Genomic DNA, 14,422 nt, shown 5'->3' with positions numbered 1-14,422 from the left:
TTTACAGTAGTTTGGAACGATATCGGAAGTGGGGGTGCTGGCAGTGGCCTGCTAAGGACTACAATTTATTTGAAAATATCTTGGGTCCGATCGTCCACACCAGTTGGGCCCAATCGTCTGTCACCCGAGGTTTTCATTACGATTATCAAGAACATACACGGTCTAGGCCCTGGGCTAGGCTTAGCTTGCTGTCGTCACTCTGCTACGTATACTATTACCGCATAACAAAGAAAGCGACCCACGTGGTGCATTCTTAAATATTACACACATTATTTAATTGTATTAGACGATAACACGATATCACTGATTGAACGATCTAACTACCCTCGCATCGCAGTACTGTACCTTCATATGACTACTCATACGTATACAACAGAAAAAAACGTCGCATGGACTTAGTGAAAAATGGAGATCTAAATGAAAAAACGTTGCATTTCAGCAACATTTTACTTTTATTTTAGGCCTTCTTCAAAATACCTATGCCTGCAGCAGTTGATTTTTTTGCCGTAAAACCAAAATAGTTTCATCCATGCCGACTTTCCGGTCGGTTAGCGGGAGACCTGACTGAACTCTGCAGAAAATTCTCAACGATCTTCGCATCGCGATGTAAAACAAAATGTCGGAAAACTTTTCTTTGACGCATGCGCATTTGCATAAATGTCTACACACACACACACTACACACAATAAAAAACATAGGAAATAGCAAAAGTGATTACAATAGTTACTATTGCATTACATGCATAGGAACTAAAAATTCAATATTTCATTAGTCCACTTTTCATTCTTAAAATGCAAAGTATTTTACTTATTTACGTAGAGGTAATGTTCCTTTTTCCTGCACTGTATACCCTTGTTCAAACCCAGTGTAAATAGGCTAATTAAAGTTATTATTAAAATCATTAGTCATTTAAAGTACATTATCAATAACTTACATCAACATCCATGAAATGTCCAGCATAAATCCTGAGTGGATACATCCGGTCAAGTGACCAGAGCCGAGCGGTACGGTCTTTTGAACCAGTTGCAAAATACACACCCATTGGTCCAGAGTCAATACACCACACCGGGTAGTTATGCCCTTTATATGTCGCAGTATTAGAGAATGAGTTTAAGTCCCACGCACGTACTAAAGGTAAGAAAAAATATACATTTTTTTTTTTTTTATCAAATTGCAGTTTTTAAATATGAAAAAATACCATGATTAACAGTAGACATAAGTTGCTCCAACAATTACATTTTTAGGAGTAAAATTTTGAAGAAAGCAGAATATAAGTTGATTATGGGTCTGAAAGAATGCAGATGGACCATGAAACAAATTCTATCAATAATTCTAACTTTGCTCATGAGAAGGCAAAAATACCAGTTCAGGCTCTGAACCCTGAGGTTGATGTTCAAATACAGAGTATGTCCTTTTTTGCTTCTGTTCTTTGGGCAAAGCACATCATCTATGTTTGCCTCTTTCCACCAAAGAGTATAAATATGCACCTGATAAAAGGTTTTAGAACTGAATGCATTGATCTGTGTGCAATAAGCATAAAATTTGAATGAATCCAGTGACTATGGATTGACACTTTCACTCTATTTCACTATTTTCAATATATACTGCTCAGAATTAATATACGCCTTACCAGTTGAGTCCTCAGAACAGGAGAGTAAGTAATCTGAATTTTTCAGAAAAGTGCAATCATATACTGGACCACTGTGTCCTCTTAGTGTCCTGCATTCATTTCCAACCCTGAATAAAAAAAGGTAAAAAAAACCCCCACTTTTTGTAGTACCTTAAATAGCAATAAAGTGGGAAGGAAGAAGACATGTACATACATACATCCAGAATACATCTTGGAATAATATTACCTTACACATAACCCTGGAAAACCTATCGGTTGATTAACAGATTGATTAATTTAATTATTGTAATGGGCTTCATACAAACTTTAGTAATATTATAAAAACCATACTAATTAGCTAATCTTTCTTAACCACAAAATCACAAAAACATCTAAAACAATCAGTACAATATCTGACAAAAAAAACAGTCCATGTTATCCCTATGATTATTTACATACAATTATGTAATCTACCTTTCAGCTTCGAGTTTCTCTTCAACATACTCGCCAGCAATGTGAATCTTGCTGACATCTGCTGCCCTCTGTTGTCTCTTCAGTTTCTTGGAAGTTAGACTCCAAACTCTCAGACTGGAGTCTTCAAATCCACCGCAGAGCAACTGACCATTATGGGATAGGGATGTGCATGTAAGCCTATTGAGGCAGTAAAAAAATTAAAAGAAAGTGTTATATACATGGGCGCTGCATAAGCAATGAAATGGTTTTTAATCTTTCAAATTATCATTGCATTGCATTAGTAATTTTAACTTTTAGAGGAAATATATTACATTAATTTTTTCATCTTGCAATATTATTAATTTTTGTAGTAACTATTTAAGAAAAGTAAATTTGTAATTACATGTCAAAGTTCATAAATCACCTCTAAATAAATTTAACTTATTAGTGAGCATTCCAAATACCATATCTTTTATCATCAGTCTGTTGGTCATATATTTTAAAACATTATATGCCAATACCTCCAAGTGTTTCACTCTGCCTGTACTATTGTCATTGGATTTAACACCTAAGGAGCACATATTTGGCTCCTTGGTGAATGAATCTTTAAACTAAGCCCTGCCCATTTGACATGGTTGCCAAAGTCATAAAACCGACAGCATAAATATATGTAAACACATACGTTTGTGGGACAACATATTTGTGAAACAACGCATGTTTGTGGGATGTGCGTGGTGTTACTGGCCTGTTCTGATTGGTCAATTGTTTAGTCTAAAAGGATTATGCACACCTACCAGGTACTCATAATTACTCGTAGTGAGAGAAAAAAGGGCAACCCGTTTCAGACAGGAACTTATGGCTGTTCACTTATGGCTGTTATATTTATATGCCATGTATGCCATGAAATACTTGCACTTAGGGCTAAAAAATGGCTTGAGCCACTTCACAGCCTGTCAACAATGCAAGTTGTGGTATCTCTAAGCATGGCCGGCCTAGATTGGTCAGCGTGAGGTTGTACCCCCACCTCTATAACCAGAGCGGAAACCGCTGAGCCAAGCCGCCTTCCAATTAACACTGCAGTAACGCTTGATCTGACAAACCAATGAATATTTATATTCATTAATTCACTTATTAAGTTTCTTTAATCTGGATTGTGCTATAAATACATCAGCACTGCTTCCCATTATGGTCCAAACTCAGATCATTAATTATTTAAAATATGCCATAAAGCAATAACACGCATAACACCTACTCATTAGCACTCACCCCTGATATGAATTAAGTACTGTGTAGTGGCAGATGGAAGGCATAGATGGTGCCCCGTTACAAACTTTCTGAATAGCCTGATTGAGGGTGCTTGTCTCCATGGATTTCTTATCAAACTGCTCATGTTTCTTACTTTGAGATGGATGCACTTTGACCTCTTGTGGTGAAACAGTATTATTGGAAGAATCATTTACTAAAATGAAAATTAGAAACAAAAGATGACAGAAAATGTATAATATTATTTTAAATGATTTTAAATTAATCTGTAATACCGTATCAAGCAAATTTCTCACCGCGTTGTTTTGCCTTTTTGGTGTAGTCGTTACTTTATCATTTATGAATGAAAATTTGGGGTGCTCTCGGGGTTTGGTCTCCAATCAGAGGGCTAGCTCTGTGTTAAGTGGTCTCAAAATTAGAGGGGTCTTGTATTGGAGGGTGCATTGTATTTAGTAGTGCATACAATCACATAATCAATAAGGCTTTGCCATCCCAAAACCAGCACAGTCTCCGCTGATTGTTAAACAAAGTAATTAGCATAAGAATGTGGCGGTATTGTATATTGTATTACAAAGAAGCCATAATACTAAAATATGCAAATTCAGATTGCAAAAACTACTGTATAACCATCACAATCAGACTTATATTTATAATAATAATAATATGTCATTCTTATATGGCTTCATACCTCTCTAACCGCTTCACATTACTACCCCGGTCATTGGATCAAACATATATGGAACAGATTGAACACCAAATTAAATTAGTAAATGAAATTATATTATCATTCCATAATATTGTAGCTAGTAATCAGCGCAGGTTGTGTTGGAACCTACCAGGTACCCACTTGTACTCCTGGGTGGAGAGAGGCAACCGTAGATAAAGTGCCTTGCCCAAGGACACAAGCGATTTGCACAGCCAGAGTTCCGAACCCCCGACCTCAAGGTTTGGAGTCCAAGCCACAACCGGTGCGCCAACCGCGCCAAACGCTCCTATTTGAAAGCTAAGTATACAGTATACTTTCAAACTTTTTTCTATCTTGTTTCAGCATTAAAAAAATATAGAAATGTACTATTCCGATAACTATCACAATGAGAATTTAATATGAAAAGCCTAAGCAATACATTACCATATTTGTCAATTATCAACAGCTAATGTCTGAACAGACTGTTCCTGTTGAGTCTGACAGACTTATAATAGTGTATGGCTGGCTTAAGATATCTTTAGTGTTACTTACCTTCTAAGGCAATGTGCTGATCTAGGCATTTTATGAGTATAGTACTGTTACAGCATTGAAGAAATCGCAGCAAGTAATCCAACACTTCATTGTCGAACTTCACTACTGCCTTGCCTTCCCTGAAAGGACATTGATAATGCAAAACATTAATATTTCATAGAGTATAATATATACATTCAGTAATTTTTGTATACTATACTTTTGTCATTCAACTCTAAATATAGTAAAATACAGGATAGAAATAAATCATGTACAGCCGTGTTGGCATTGGATTATTTTTACCAAGACGTTGGTTAAATCCTATTGCTGTACGCACTTGGATTCACTGTACATAGCACGTTTTACTGTGCCAATGCCTAAACAATAGACAGATTTTGTGATCAGCTCAGAAATCGTATATAGGGTCTGTGGTTAAACCAAACCGCTATGTCTGGATTGAAGTTTTATTATGAGAAAAAACAACCTGGTTATTTTTCCTGAGGAAAATTGGCTTGACTTGAACAGTGGCATGGGTAATTTGGCCAATGAAAATATTATACATACACTCATTTCATTTCTTTTATTTATTTATTTGACCAACATGTACAAAAACAGTGACAATAAATTACAATAAGTGAGAAAAACAAAGAATGAAATGCTGGACAGGGGTAGCTTAAGCAAAGTACTCAGATGAGCCAGCTACCCCTTAAAATAATTAAATATACCAATTAAATATTATATATAAATTTTCTAGTTTCTACTAACCTGAAAGACGCTACAGATGTGTTCATCAGAATGTCCATTCGATCATAAATTCCCGACAGCAGATTGATCAGATGTCGCTGATGAGGTTCAACGGCAAAGTCCTGACTGTGCTTTTCATAGAAAACATGAGCTGAAGAAAAACATTATCAAACCACTTAAAAAGCATACAATATCTCATTGAATAAAAGCACAAATTTACAATTAAAAATGAGCACTGCATTTAAGCCCTGTCCAGACCATCAAATTGCATTTGACAAAAACATGTGACGTGCCTACATATTGTCATGATGACATCACATCATGACCATATATAGGCACATCATGACTATATATGTGCATACAACAGTTGTTTGTCACAGAAAATTTGCCATTGTGGACAAAGCTTTAGAATCTCTGGGGTCATTGGAGAAATAATATTACACTTTCACAATTGCAGTCTCTCTGCCAAAATTCATAACAATCATCGTCGAGATTAAAAAACAACAGCCTGTATAAAAACCAGAGGCTTACCCAGAAAAAATGAAATAGGCTGTCAAAAATAGAAGTGGGTGTGGCCCGAGCCGATTAATGGGCCACAGCCCCTCCCAAATACAAAAAAAAATTAGAAAATTATGATCATTAGAGTGCATTTAAAGGTGTTTAAATGTTAGAATTTTGTCTTCAAAGGAATAGTGTTGAATTAGCTATCACAAAGATATTTTAGTTGTATATGTAGACTGCGCATAGCTCGGTATTTCTAGGCTATGCAGATGCATTTTCATCACTCGCTTTAGTCTAGTGTAAATTCTGTTCTAGGTCCTCTGAATCAAGAGATAGGCCTAGAGTAGACCTACAGTACTGTATTTTGTTGAATAATAAAATTTAACTTGTGAGGTTAACAACGGATCTTCTTTACGGTATTTCATGAATTAATTATAACACCAATAATATTATGTCGGGGAACCGAATCTTAAGTGTATTTGCAGAGCCACGTGCATGTGTTGTGGGCGACTCAGAACCCTCCATTTTCCAGCAGGGTATAAATGTTTTTAACACGATGCATGTTGTTGTAGGTGAACTTTTCACCAGGTAGGCAATGGTTTGGCCTTACACTTTTGGGAATCCCCAAGGAAAATAGTATGAAAACAAAGCACATTCAATCAATAAATGTTGTTTTTATCAAACGTAAATATGATTTATATTTTGTTTAGTGTAACATTCGATAGATTTTAAGAATATAAAGAATTTGCTAAAGGTAGACCAGGTCCAATTAGGCTAGGCGGAGCTGATTAGGCCAAGTCGTCACAGTAAAAGTGGCCTTCTAAATAATTGTTGGCCTTCCAAAAGACGGCCGGACAGCTTGCTGGCTAAGGCTATAATGAAAACCGAACCGTAGTGTATTTTGCTGTAGAGCAAAAGTTGCTTAATTTAATAGCTCTATCCTCTGCTGGTTGAGGATTGAATAAAATAAATTAAAAAGGAGGAAGGTGCTGAAAACAGCAACTTACCAGCAGCTTTTTGGCCAGCATAGATCATATCAAGAAATATGTGAACAAACACTGGGAAATACAGCTGCTTCAAAGGAGCCTGAAAATTATAATACATAAATTAAAAGTTTAAAAGCAACTGCATTGGAAGCAGAGAGGGCAGCACATATATATTTTATTCGTGGTTATCAAAATTTAATTACTTACACTTGGGAACGGTTTAATATCAAGATAGTCGTCTCCTGTATGGCCCAATTATGCTTTATGAAATATCTCATAAGGAATGACTTCTTTATTCTCTTATTGAGTGAACTTTATTTTAAGATCATCAAACGAGGTCGGGATATTAATAAACTGATATTTTATACATTATCATCATTATTGGCAGGCAGCAATTTAGTGAAACCAGGTACATGGTATAAAAAAACTTCCTGCATAATGAGGCTTCAGAAGTGGAGCTACCTAAAACCATGAGAAAAAATCATGGTTTTTATAACAAGATTTGAACTCTGCCTCGCAATACAAACCTTGTAATCGTCAATTGCGCCCTCGATGAAATGTTTAAAGCGCTTGTATTGTTCTTCATAAACAGATGTGTCACTTTCACTGAAAATTAGAAAATAAGTATACTGTATCTATCTAAAAGATATTGATGGAAAAAAAATGTAATATTTATAGAGGAAGAGTCAGTGTTTTTAGGGATTGTAAAAATAATGGGAGATTCCCAACATGTTGTACTGCAGCAATATTAACTGTACAGTAGATCAGTTCATTATTAATAAAACATATATTGTCTCTGTTAGAGACAATAAACAACTTGAAAATAAAATTCAATATTATAGGCTAAAATTCAATTCAAATTCAAATCCTATTAAGGATCAAATACCATATCTATTAATTAATCCCATAGAGGTTAGAAAAAATTCCACTGGAGTAGAACATTAATAGAATGTGTTGAGTGACAATGATGTTGCTTCCATTATTTTTGTTCAGTCATTTGGAAGGGGGTGTTTTAAGATACAACAATGAGCAAATACAATGCATCTTATAACTTGACACCATTCAAAGGCTACTGGAATGGGCTTATTAATGCTTAAGTCAGAACTGAGAGGTGGTTTAGCTCAGTCGGCTAATCTGGTGGTAGTCACTGTGTGTGTGCTGAACCATGGAGATCTCTAGGTCCCCGGTTCAATTCCCATCGCTGCCTCTCCTTGTGTTTCAGCTAGAGGGCTGAAATACAAGTTACAATAGCGCACTGTCTTTCGGATGAGACATTTAAGCCGTTGGTCCCGTGTGCATTTATGGCCCATGTGCACGTTAAAGAACACAGTACGCTCTTCGGAAAAGAGTAGGGGATTGTCTCCCGGTGTACTGTCCAATCACCACCAGAAGGACCCCACTGGAAATAAGTCTTCTTCTAGACTTTCGTGGGCTATCCTTGGTGTTTACACCGAATAAATCAAATCCAATCCAACTTTAATGTTATTAATTTTAAAAGTTAATGAATAGACAATTACAAAAATTAAATTACCATGATGCATTGGAGATGGCTCTTGATGCTCCTGCTATTCCAAAGAGTAGTTCATCTGTTGCCATAGAAACAACATCTTGAGCAAGGGGAATCTCAGTTTGATGTGAACCCTCGCAGTCCTGTAAGAGATCAAATGGATTCAAGATTTCTTTTTAAGTACCATACTATTGTATTGGGCGAGTCAAGCCAAGGGGTAAGGTAGGAGCACGGCTAAATACACTGCATCATTGGCGTTGGTTCGACAACATCCTCATCCAGCATTAGGATTGGTATGGTAGAAGCAAGCTTTTGAGTGCTGTTTTGCATTGATAAAAAAAGCCAATTGCTTGGGATAAGGTATTGTACGCTATCACTGTATGGTGAGTGTCCCTAGCTGTTGTCAAGAATCATTACCACAATAGCATGCGTTACTGTATCTGCCTCTTAGTTAGACACATCATAAAATAAATACTGATGGTTGTGCCCAGTCTGTGTTTGATGGAAATATTAATATTATATAGGCCTAGTCTTGTTATGAACAGAATTTGCATACATAATACAGTATATCCAGGGCTTCTCCTCTGCTTAGACCTGTTTAGGCTAGGTCTTGGTTGGATTCCCAGTGCTGTGGTAAACATTTTGTCAGTGTCAGAGAGTCTTTCTTAAATTCTTACTCTCTCACTCTCGCTCAATCAATTATCCATGCCAGATTGAAAAAACTTATTCAATATCGTATTCATCCGTCGTAGGCCTAGGCTTTGGTCGGCCCTAGGGACGTGTGGTTATCGACAACCAATGTGTCATTATTTTGATAAGGCCTATACGGTGTTTGGTTAGATCGTGACTTATGTCGCATTACTGAGGGCCTAAGCATACTGTAAGCTAGGCTCGTCGTGTGGGAAGACCTGCCGGTTGGCCTCCGTCACCATGACTAAGACCCATCGTGTTCGCCTAGCCTAGCGGGCTTAATATTGTATGATGCAGATTGTACAAACCACAAATTGTCTTTTCCTCAAATGGAGTTTAACAGCTGTCTGAATGTGGTCTCCATTGACTCGTTTCATCTTCGAATGCTATTTTTCCTCTCTCATTTGGGATTATAACATTCTGGAAGCTGAACCCCATTCCCAATGTTAAATTTCATTTTCAGGCAGCATGCACAAAAACACAGCAAAAGGTGGTAAAGAAGACCAGCTAGCTTCTCTGGTAGCATTCGGCGGCGGATCGCGGCGACGGCCACACACGGATGATGAAGTAGTGAAGCGCCACCTATGTACCAACAAAGGATGACTATCTTAACTTTCGCTCAAGAAATCTACATTACATTTCATCACGTCTTATATAATATGGCAGTCGATAAAGTTCGCAGCCCATCTAGTTATTAGATTATTTCAATTACACTAACACAGAACAATAATGTATGTTTAACCTGTTTCTACCATTATTCTTGAATCCTGAAAGAATTTCATTTAGCTTCAATAATTGTAAAGACCTAGGATGACAAATTTTCGTTTTTGTAAAGCTTTAAAATGGAAATGGTGTACTTACTCAGAACGTCATCTATATTACACTTTTTTGCACTTTTTTTTTTTATAAGAACACATTTTATAAGAACACTGAGGCTGAAATCGCTTAATAATTAAGAACAAAATAAGAACAAATTGAGGCTGAGGTAAAATGTCAAATGAGGTATTTACTAAACAGAAAACCAACAAATCTATTTGTATCTTATTTGCAGTAGGTGTTACTATGTAATACGGTACCCTCTAAAAAAGTGTCTTCTTGAAGTATTCAAACAATTCAATTACAGTAGATTATTTGACAGAGGCTTATGGAGGTATAGTAGGCCTATACCTCCATGTTATAATCTATTTTCTGTTAGCTTGTGGTCAGTTTAGCTTGCTTGCCTCTACTTATTCACCATTCCCCTTCCATCTATTTTGTTTGCCTGATAAGGCTTGTAGGCTATGCTTATTGTTTTCTATTCATATTCCGTCACATCATATCATATCATATCACTTGCCTTTCATTTACAGTACATAAAAAAAAAAAAAAAAAAAAAAAAAAAAAAAAAAAAAAAAAAAACAGAACAGAAGTAAATCAATAAGCAGGATTACCTAAATTTTATAACGAAAATAACAGTCTAGAGGTTCTCCACAAAGAAATTATGAGAAAAACATGTAAAATTACACAATTCGATGCTTGTTGAGCACCATGGTCCTCCATTGTTGTGCCAGTATATACCATATTTTTATCTTATTAATATACATTCATTTGATGAAGACCACTGTGTAGTCGAAAGCTCGTGTATCACTACAATTTGTAAGTCCGTAAAGTGCTGTTTGTCTTTAATTTACTATTAATTGTTTAGTAAACTTATAAAAGATAGGCAAGCAAATGATGAAACGTAAATGGATAGTACCGTACCCTAGCACCACTCGATAATTCTGAAACTATGGAAAAAAGGCATCATATCGCGAGAGACGAAGAGGTCATTTGCTGTCTGCGGCCTATCTCAAAAGCTCTATATTAGATTCTTTTTAACAATGTCCAGGCCAAAAGGATACAGGACTAAATTTAGTTTTTCTAAGTTTGAAACAGCTTACAATATTGTAAAATGTATTGCATTAGGCCCTACAGTGGTTTATGATAATTGGAGCAATGCACATGCATTAAAAAAAATGTTGAGTGAAAATATTATCCAAGTATAGACCTACTGTGATGATTGAACTAATTGTCTTTACCGCCTGGCCGGCGATTAGATCCATAAACTATTTCATCGCTTTCCTATTAAAATGAAGTTGTAGCAGTGGTTAAAATAGTTTTCTCAGTCCCGGATTTCCGTTATAATCGATGCTAACGCCTATTATTATCATTGTTGCTGTAGCCGCCGTCGTCGTAATCGTCTTTGTTATTATTTTTCTTAAATAAAACACTCATATAGGCCTAGCAATATGACGTATCAAGAGTCGATGCGGGTAATGCATCATGACGACTGTCCTACACGCCTACACATTCAGAGGAAATAAATCTGAATGTATCTCCGTTGTGTTGTTTTAATATGAGCGTTTATCAACACGTTTACACCCACTCAATACTTGAGATGAATTATAAATTCCCAACTACACCAATTATTTAAGAATCTATTTCCCCCATGTCTTTCATTCTCATTATTGTTTATATTAATTTAGTAGACATGAGTGGGCCTTTTAAATTGCTGCATAAGGTATAGCTTGTCAAGTTCCTTAACCATTTCTTTGTTCGTCAGATCCTCAAGCTGTTGTTTTTTTTAATTTGTTTTTATTGTATTCAACAGCAATCTAAAAAAAACACAGAAAAATCTGCGAAAAACTAAAACCACAGTGTCGAAGCGTAAAGTAAGAGAACACCTAAAACCTAAGCCCCTGTATCTCACAACACCATATCAGGCCATTTTAGTTCATTATCATCACCACGTCGGCTTCTTTTTCACCTCTTCTTGTTTCTATGGGTTTCCTCTCCTAATTGGATAAACACTCATTATTTCAAAGTAAAACCGAGCTTTGTGTATCATACATTAAGAAAAAACATTACGATGGGACGTGAAAAATAGGTTAAAAACCTGCGATAATGGACATTTCTAGACTACAAGCAGTAAATCAAGATAACGTATTCTTAACATCCTGTGCAATGCGTTCCTGAAAGATGACGGGCAAATAATTCCAACAAGAAGCCTTTATGATAATTTTGCCTTCTGTACAAGAAACGATCGGTAGAAGATTTATCGCTTGTCAGAATGGTGTTTGCCGCGCACAAATCTTTTCCTTCCCACCTCAACAGGTTTTCCTTCAATTCAACTAATAAGTTTAAGTTTGACTGCGCCACTTTCTTGTGTGCTGCCACTTTTGTAAAAGTGTAATGTCAAACGAATATTATTATTATTAACTAATCAATTAATCGAGAAGTCGAAATTGAACCAAAGAAGTACTGGCATTTATGTGACTTAATGACATACCTTCTTATTGATTATAATAACTGAGTTAATAACAAGCCCACCAACACAGTTTTATTAATTGCAGTCCAAAAAATACCTCTTGGGACCGATTTCGATTTACTTGCTAGTGAAGTGATTTACTGTGTAATTACCACTTCAAGCGGATTTTCCTTTTGTAATTTCTGTTTGGATGGCGAAGTCCGACACTTCAAATTGTTTGTATTAAAATCAAATCAAATCATCAAAACATTTATTTTCCTCTTTCTCAGTGTTAAAATCAAATCACAAAAATATCTCCTTCTCAAATTAATAATAAAAATTTACAAAATGGAACAGGCGTTTAGCCAGAAAAAGATAATACCGTAGGCCGTCCAAAATGGAAGACAAAGAACTTGTCGCGTAGTAGGGGTGGGTTTGGGACGGGTGTCCCCCTCCCTACGTAAGAAAAAAAAAGAAAATTAAGACCTTTAGAGTGAATTTAAAGGTGTTTTAATGTTGGAATTTTGTCTTGAAAGGAATAGTGTTGAATTAGCTGTCACAAAGGCAGATGCATCTTCATCTCTCGCCCAAGAAGCTCCTCCGAATCGAGAGATGTATAGACCTAGACCTACTGTATTTTGTTGACTATTAAAATTTAACTTGTGATGTTAACAACAAATCTGTTTTACGGTACCGGTATTCTATGAACTATTTACAACCAGGGAGTTACGAACAAGTACGATCTCTTGGAATCGGAATCTCAAGTATTGTATTTGCAGAGCCATGTGGAATATATAATATTTCCTTCTCAAAAATAATATTATGTAAATAACATTTCAAGAAGCATTAAATAACAAAATTCAATAAAAAATGATTACGGCGATTCTTGATAGGGCATGATAAGCATGATGATAAGTAGGACTTACTGTGTGAACTTATAATTGGCCCTACAAGTTTTGTAACAACACCAGTGATGAACGAAAACTATATAAATATTTTGTAGAGAACAGCAAAAAATTGGATCACGATGATGATGATTGATGATGATGACGAATATATCGGATGAGTATAATAAGCCTATTATTAAGTTATTATTATGATTATTTTTATTATCATTATTAATATTATCATCATCATCAACATCATAATCATCTTTATCATCTTCATCATCATTATCAACATTATCATAATCATGATCATCATCATTTTTTATTTGATACTAAATAGGCATACTGTATTAAAATTGTCATTCATTACACAAAATATCCAAACTGTCAGGGATCAATATCTATAACAAATCACGGAGAAGAGTTCTTAAGTTTATGTGGTGTTAGTGTAACACAAGCCGACTGTCGCGTTAGCACGTCAAGCAGTAAAGATATAAAAAATTCTTTTATCAACCAACACCAAAACCATGCGATCTCCTGATCCGTACGTGTCGTTTAACTTACATAGCGCACGAGATATGTCCGAAAGACGGTTACATCAGTGATTTTCTTCACGCGCCTTAATCAATCATGAACGACTCAAGTCATAACAGTGTGTTTTTAGACCTGGTATTTAAACTCTTTTAATGATATTTCAAATAAATATACATTGTAGGTCCAGCACATTAGTTTTCCTGTCACGCATATTGATGGCTGGTGTTTTCAACACATTAATTTATGTTACATGACAAAGGCAGACAGGAAATTAAGTTTTTTTTTTTTGACAGAAAGATTCACTATTGGGAGATTATTATACTAGCCCATGACACTATCTCAAATTCATGGTAATATTTCAAGTTATCATTTCTTGCTATCTGTGTTGAATATGCAGTTCGTGGGGAAGGGGAAGCTCGCTTTCTCCCCACCCCCACCCCCTACTCGCCCCATTGAAAATGTCCGAAGCCAAAAAATCACGCTCAAAGTTTAAACATCACCTTATTGTGCGACATAGTTCCCCTTCACTAAATCATCGAGGCCCCCACACATCAACTTCGCAATCAACCCCTATCAGCTCCCCATTTCAAGTCTCCCAGATTCGCCACTGTAAATATGTTAGGCCAAAAAGAAAAATCATAAAACAATGAATTCAATATTGATTTCCATCAGCAGTTAGTAAATGTAATCTTTAACGAAAGTTGTTTTCCTCGCCAATTTGTTGCTCAAAATACCATTCTTATAGGCCTATTCTTTGCAATGAAATT

The 14,422-nt window shown here is 35.8% G+C and overlaps 1 protein-coding gene across 1 annotated transcript in view; it reads right to left on the bottom strand.

The window, feature by feature from the left end:
* The window catches only part of LOC117109951 (TAF5-like RNA polymerase II p300/CBP-associated factor-associated factor 65 kDa subunit 5L), a gene marked incomplete in the record, with an annotated part of 15,189 nt that extends 5,674 nt beyond the window's left edge, over positions 1 to 9,515 (bottom strand). The window contains 10 exon segments of the mRNA XM_033252450.1: positions 935 to 1,128; positions 1,631 to 1,737; positions 2,084 to 2,260; positions 3,329 to 3,521; positions 4,563 to 4,681; positions 5,307 to 5,436; positions 6,794 to 6,872; positions 7,300 to 7,378; positions 8,304 to 8,422; positions 9,278 to 9,515. Coding sequence (XP_033108341.1) covers positions 935 to 1,128; positions 1,631 to 1,737; positions 2,084 to 2,260; positions 3,329 to 3,521; positions 4,563 to 4,681; positions 5,307 to 5,436; positions 6,794 to 6,872; positions 7,300 to 7,378; positions 8,304 to 8,422; positions 9,278 to 9,346 — 1,266 coding nt within the window.
* Between the last annotated feature and the right edge of the window lie 4,907 nt (positions 9,516 to 14,422).

Source organism: Anneissia japonica, unplaced genomic scaffold (assembly GCF_011630105.1).
Source record: "Anneissia japonica isolate Jap-2015-1 unplaced genomic scaffold, ASM1163010v1 scaffold585_len4108843_cov191, whole genome shotgun sequence".
Lineage (NCBI taxonomy): Eukaryota > Metazoa > Echinodermata > Crinoidea > Comatulida > Comatulidae > Anneissia > Anneissia japonica.
The sequence above is the reverse complement of the archived record's forward strand: the minus strand, read 5'-3'. Positions and strand labels throughout refer to the sequence as shown.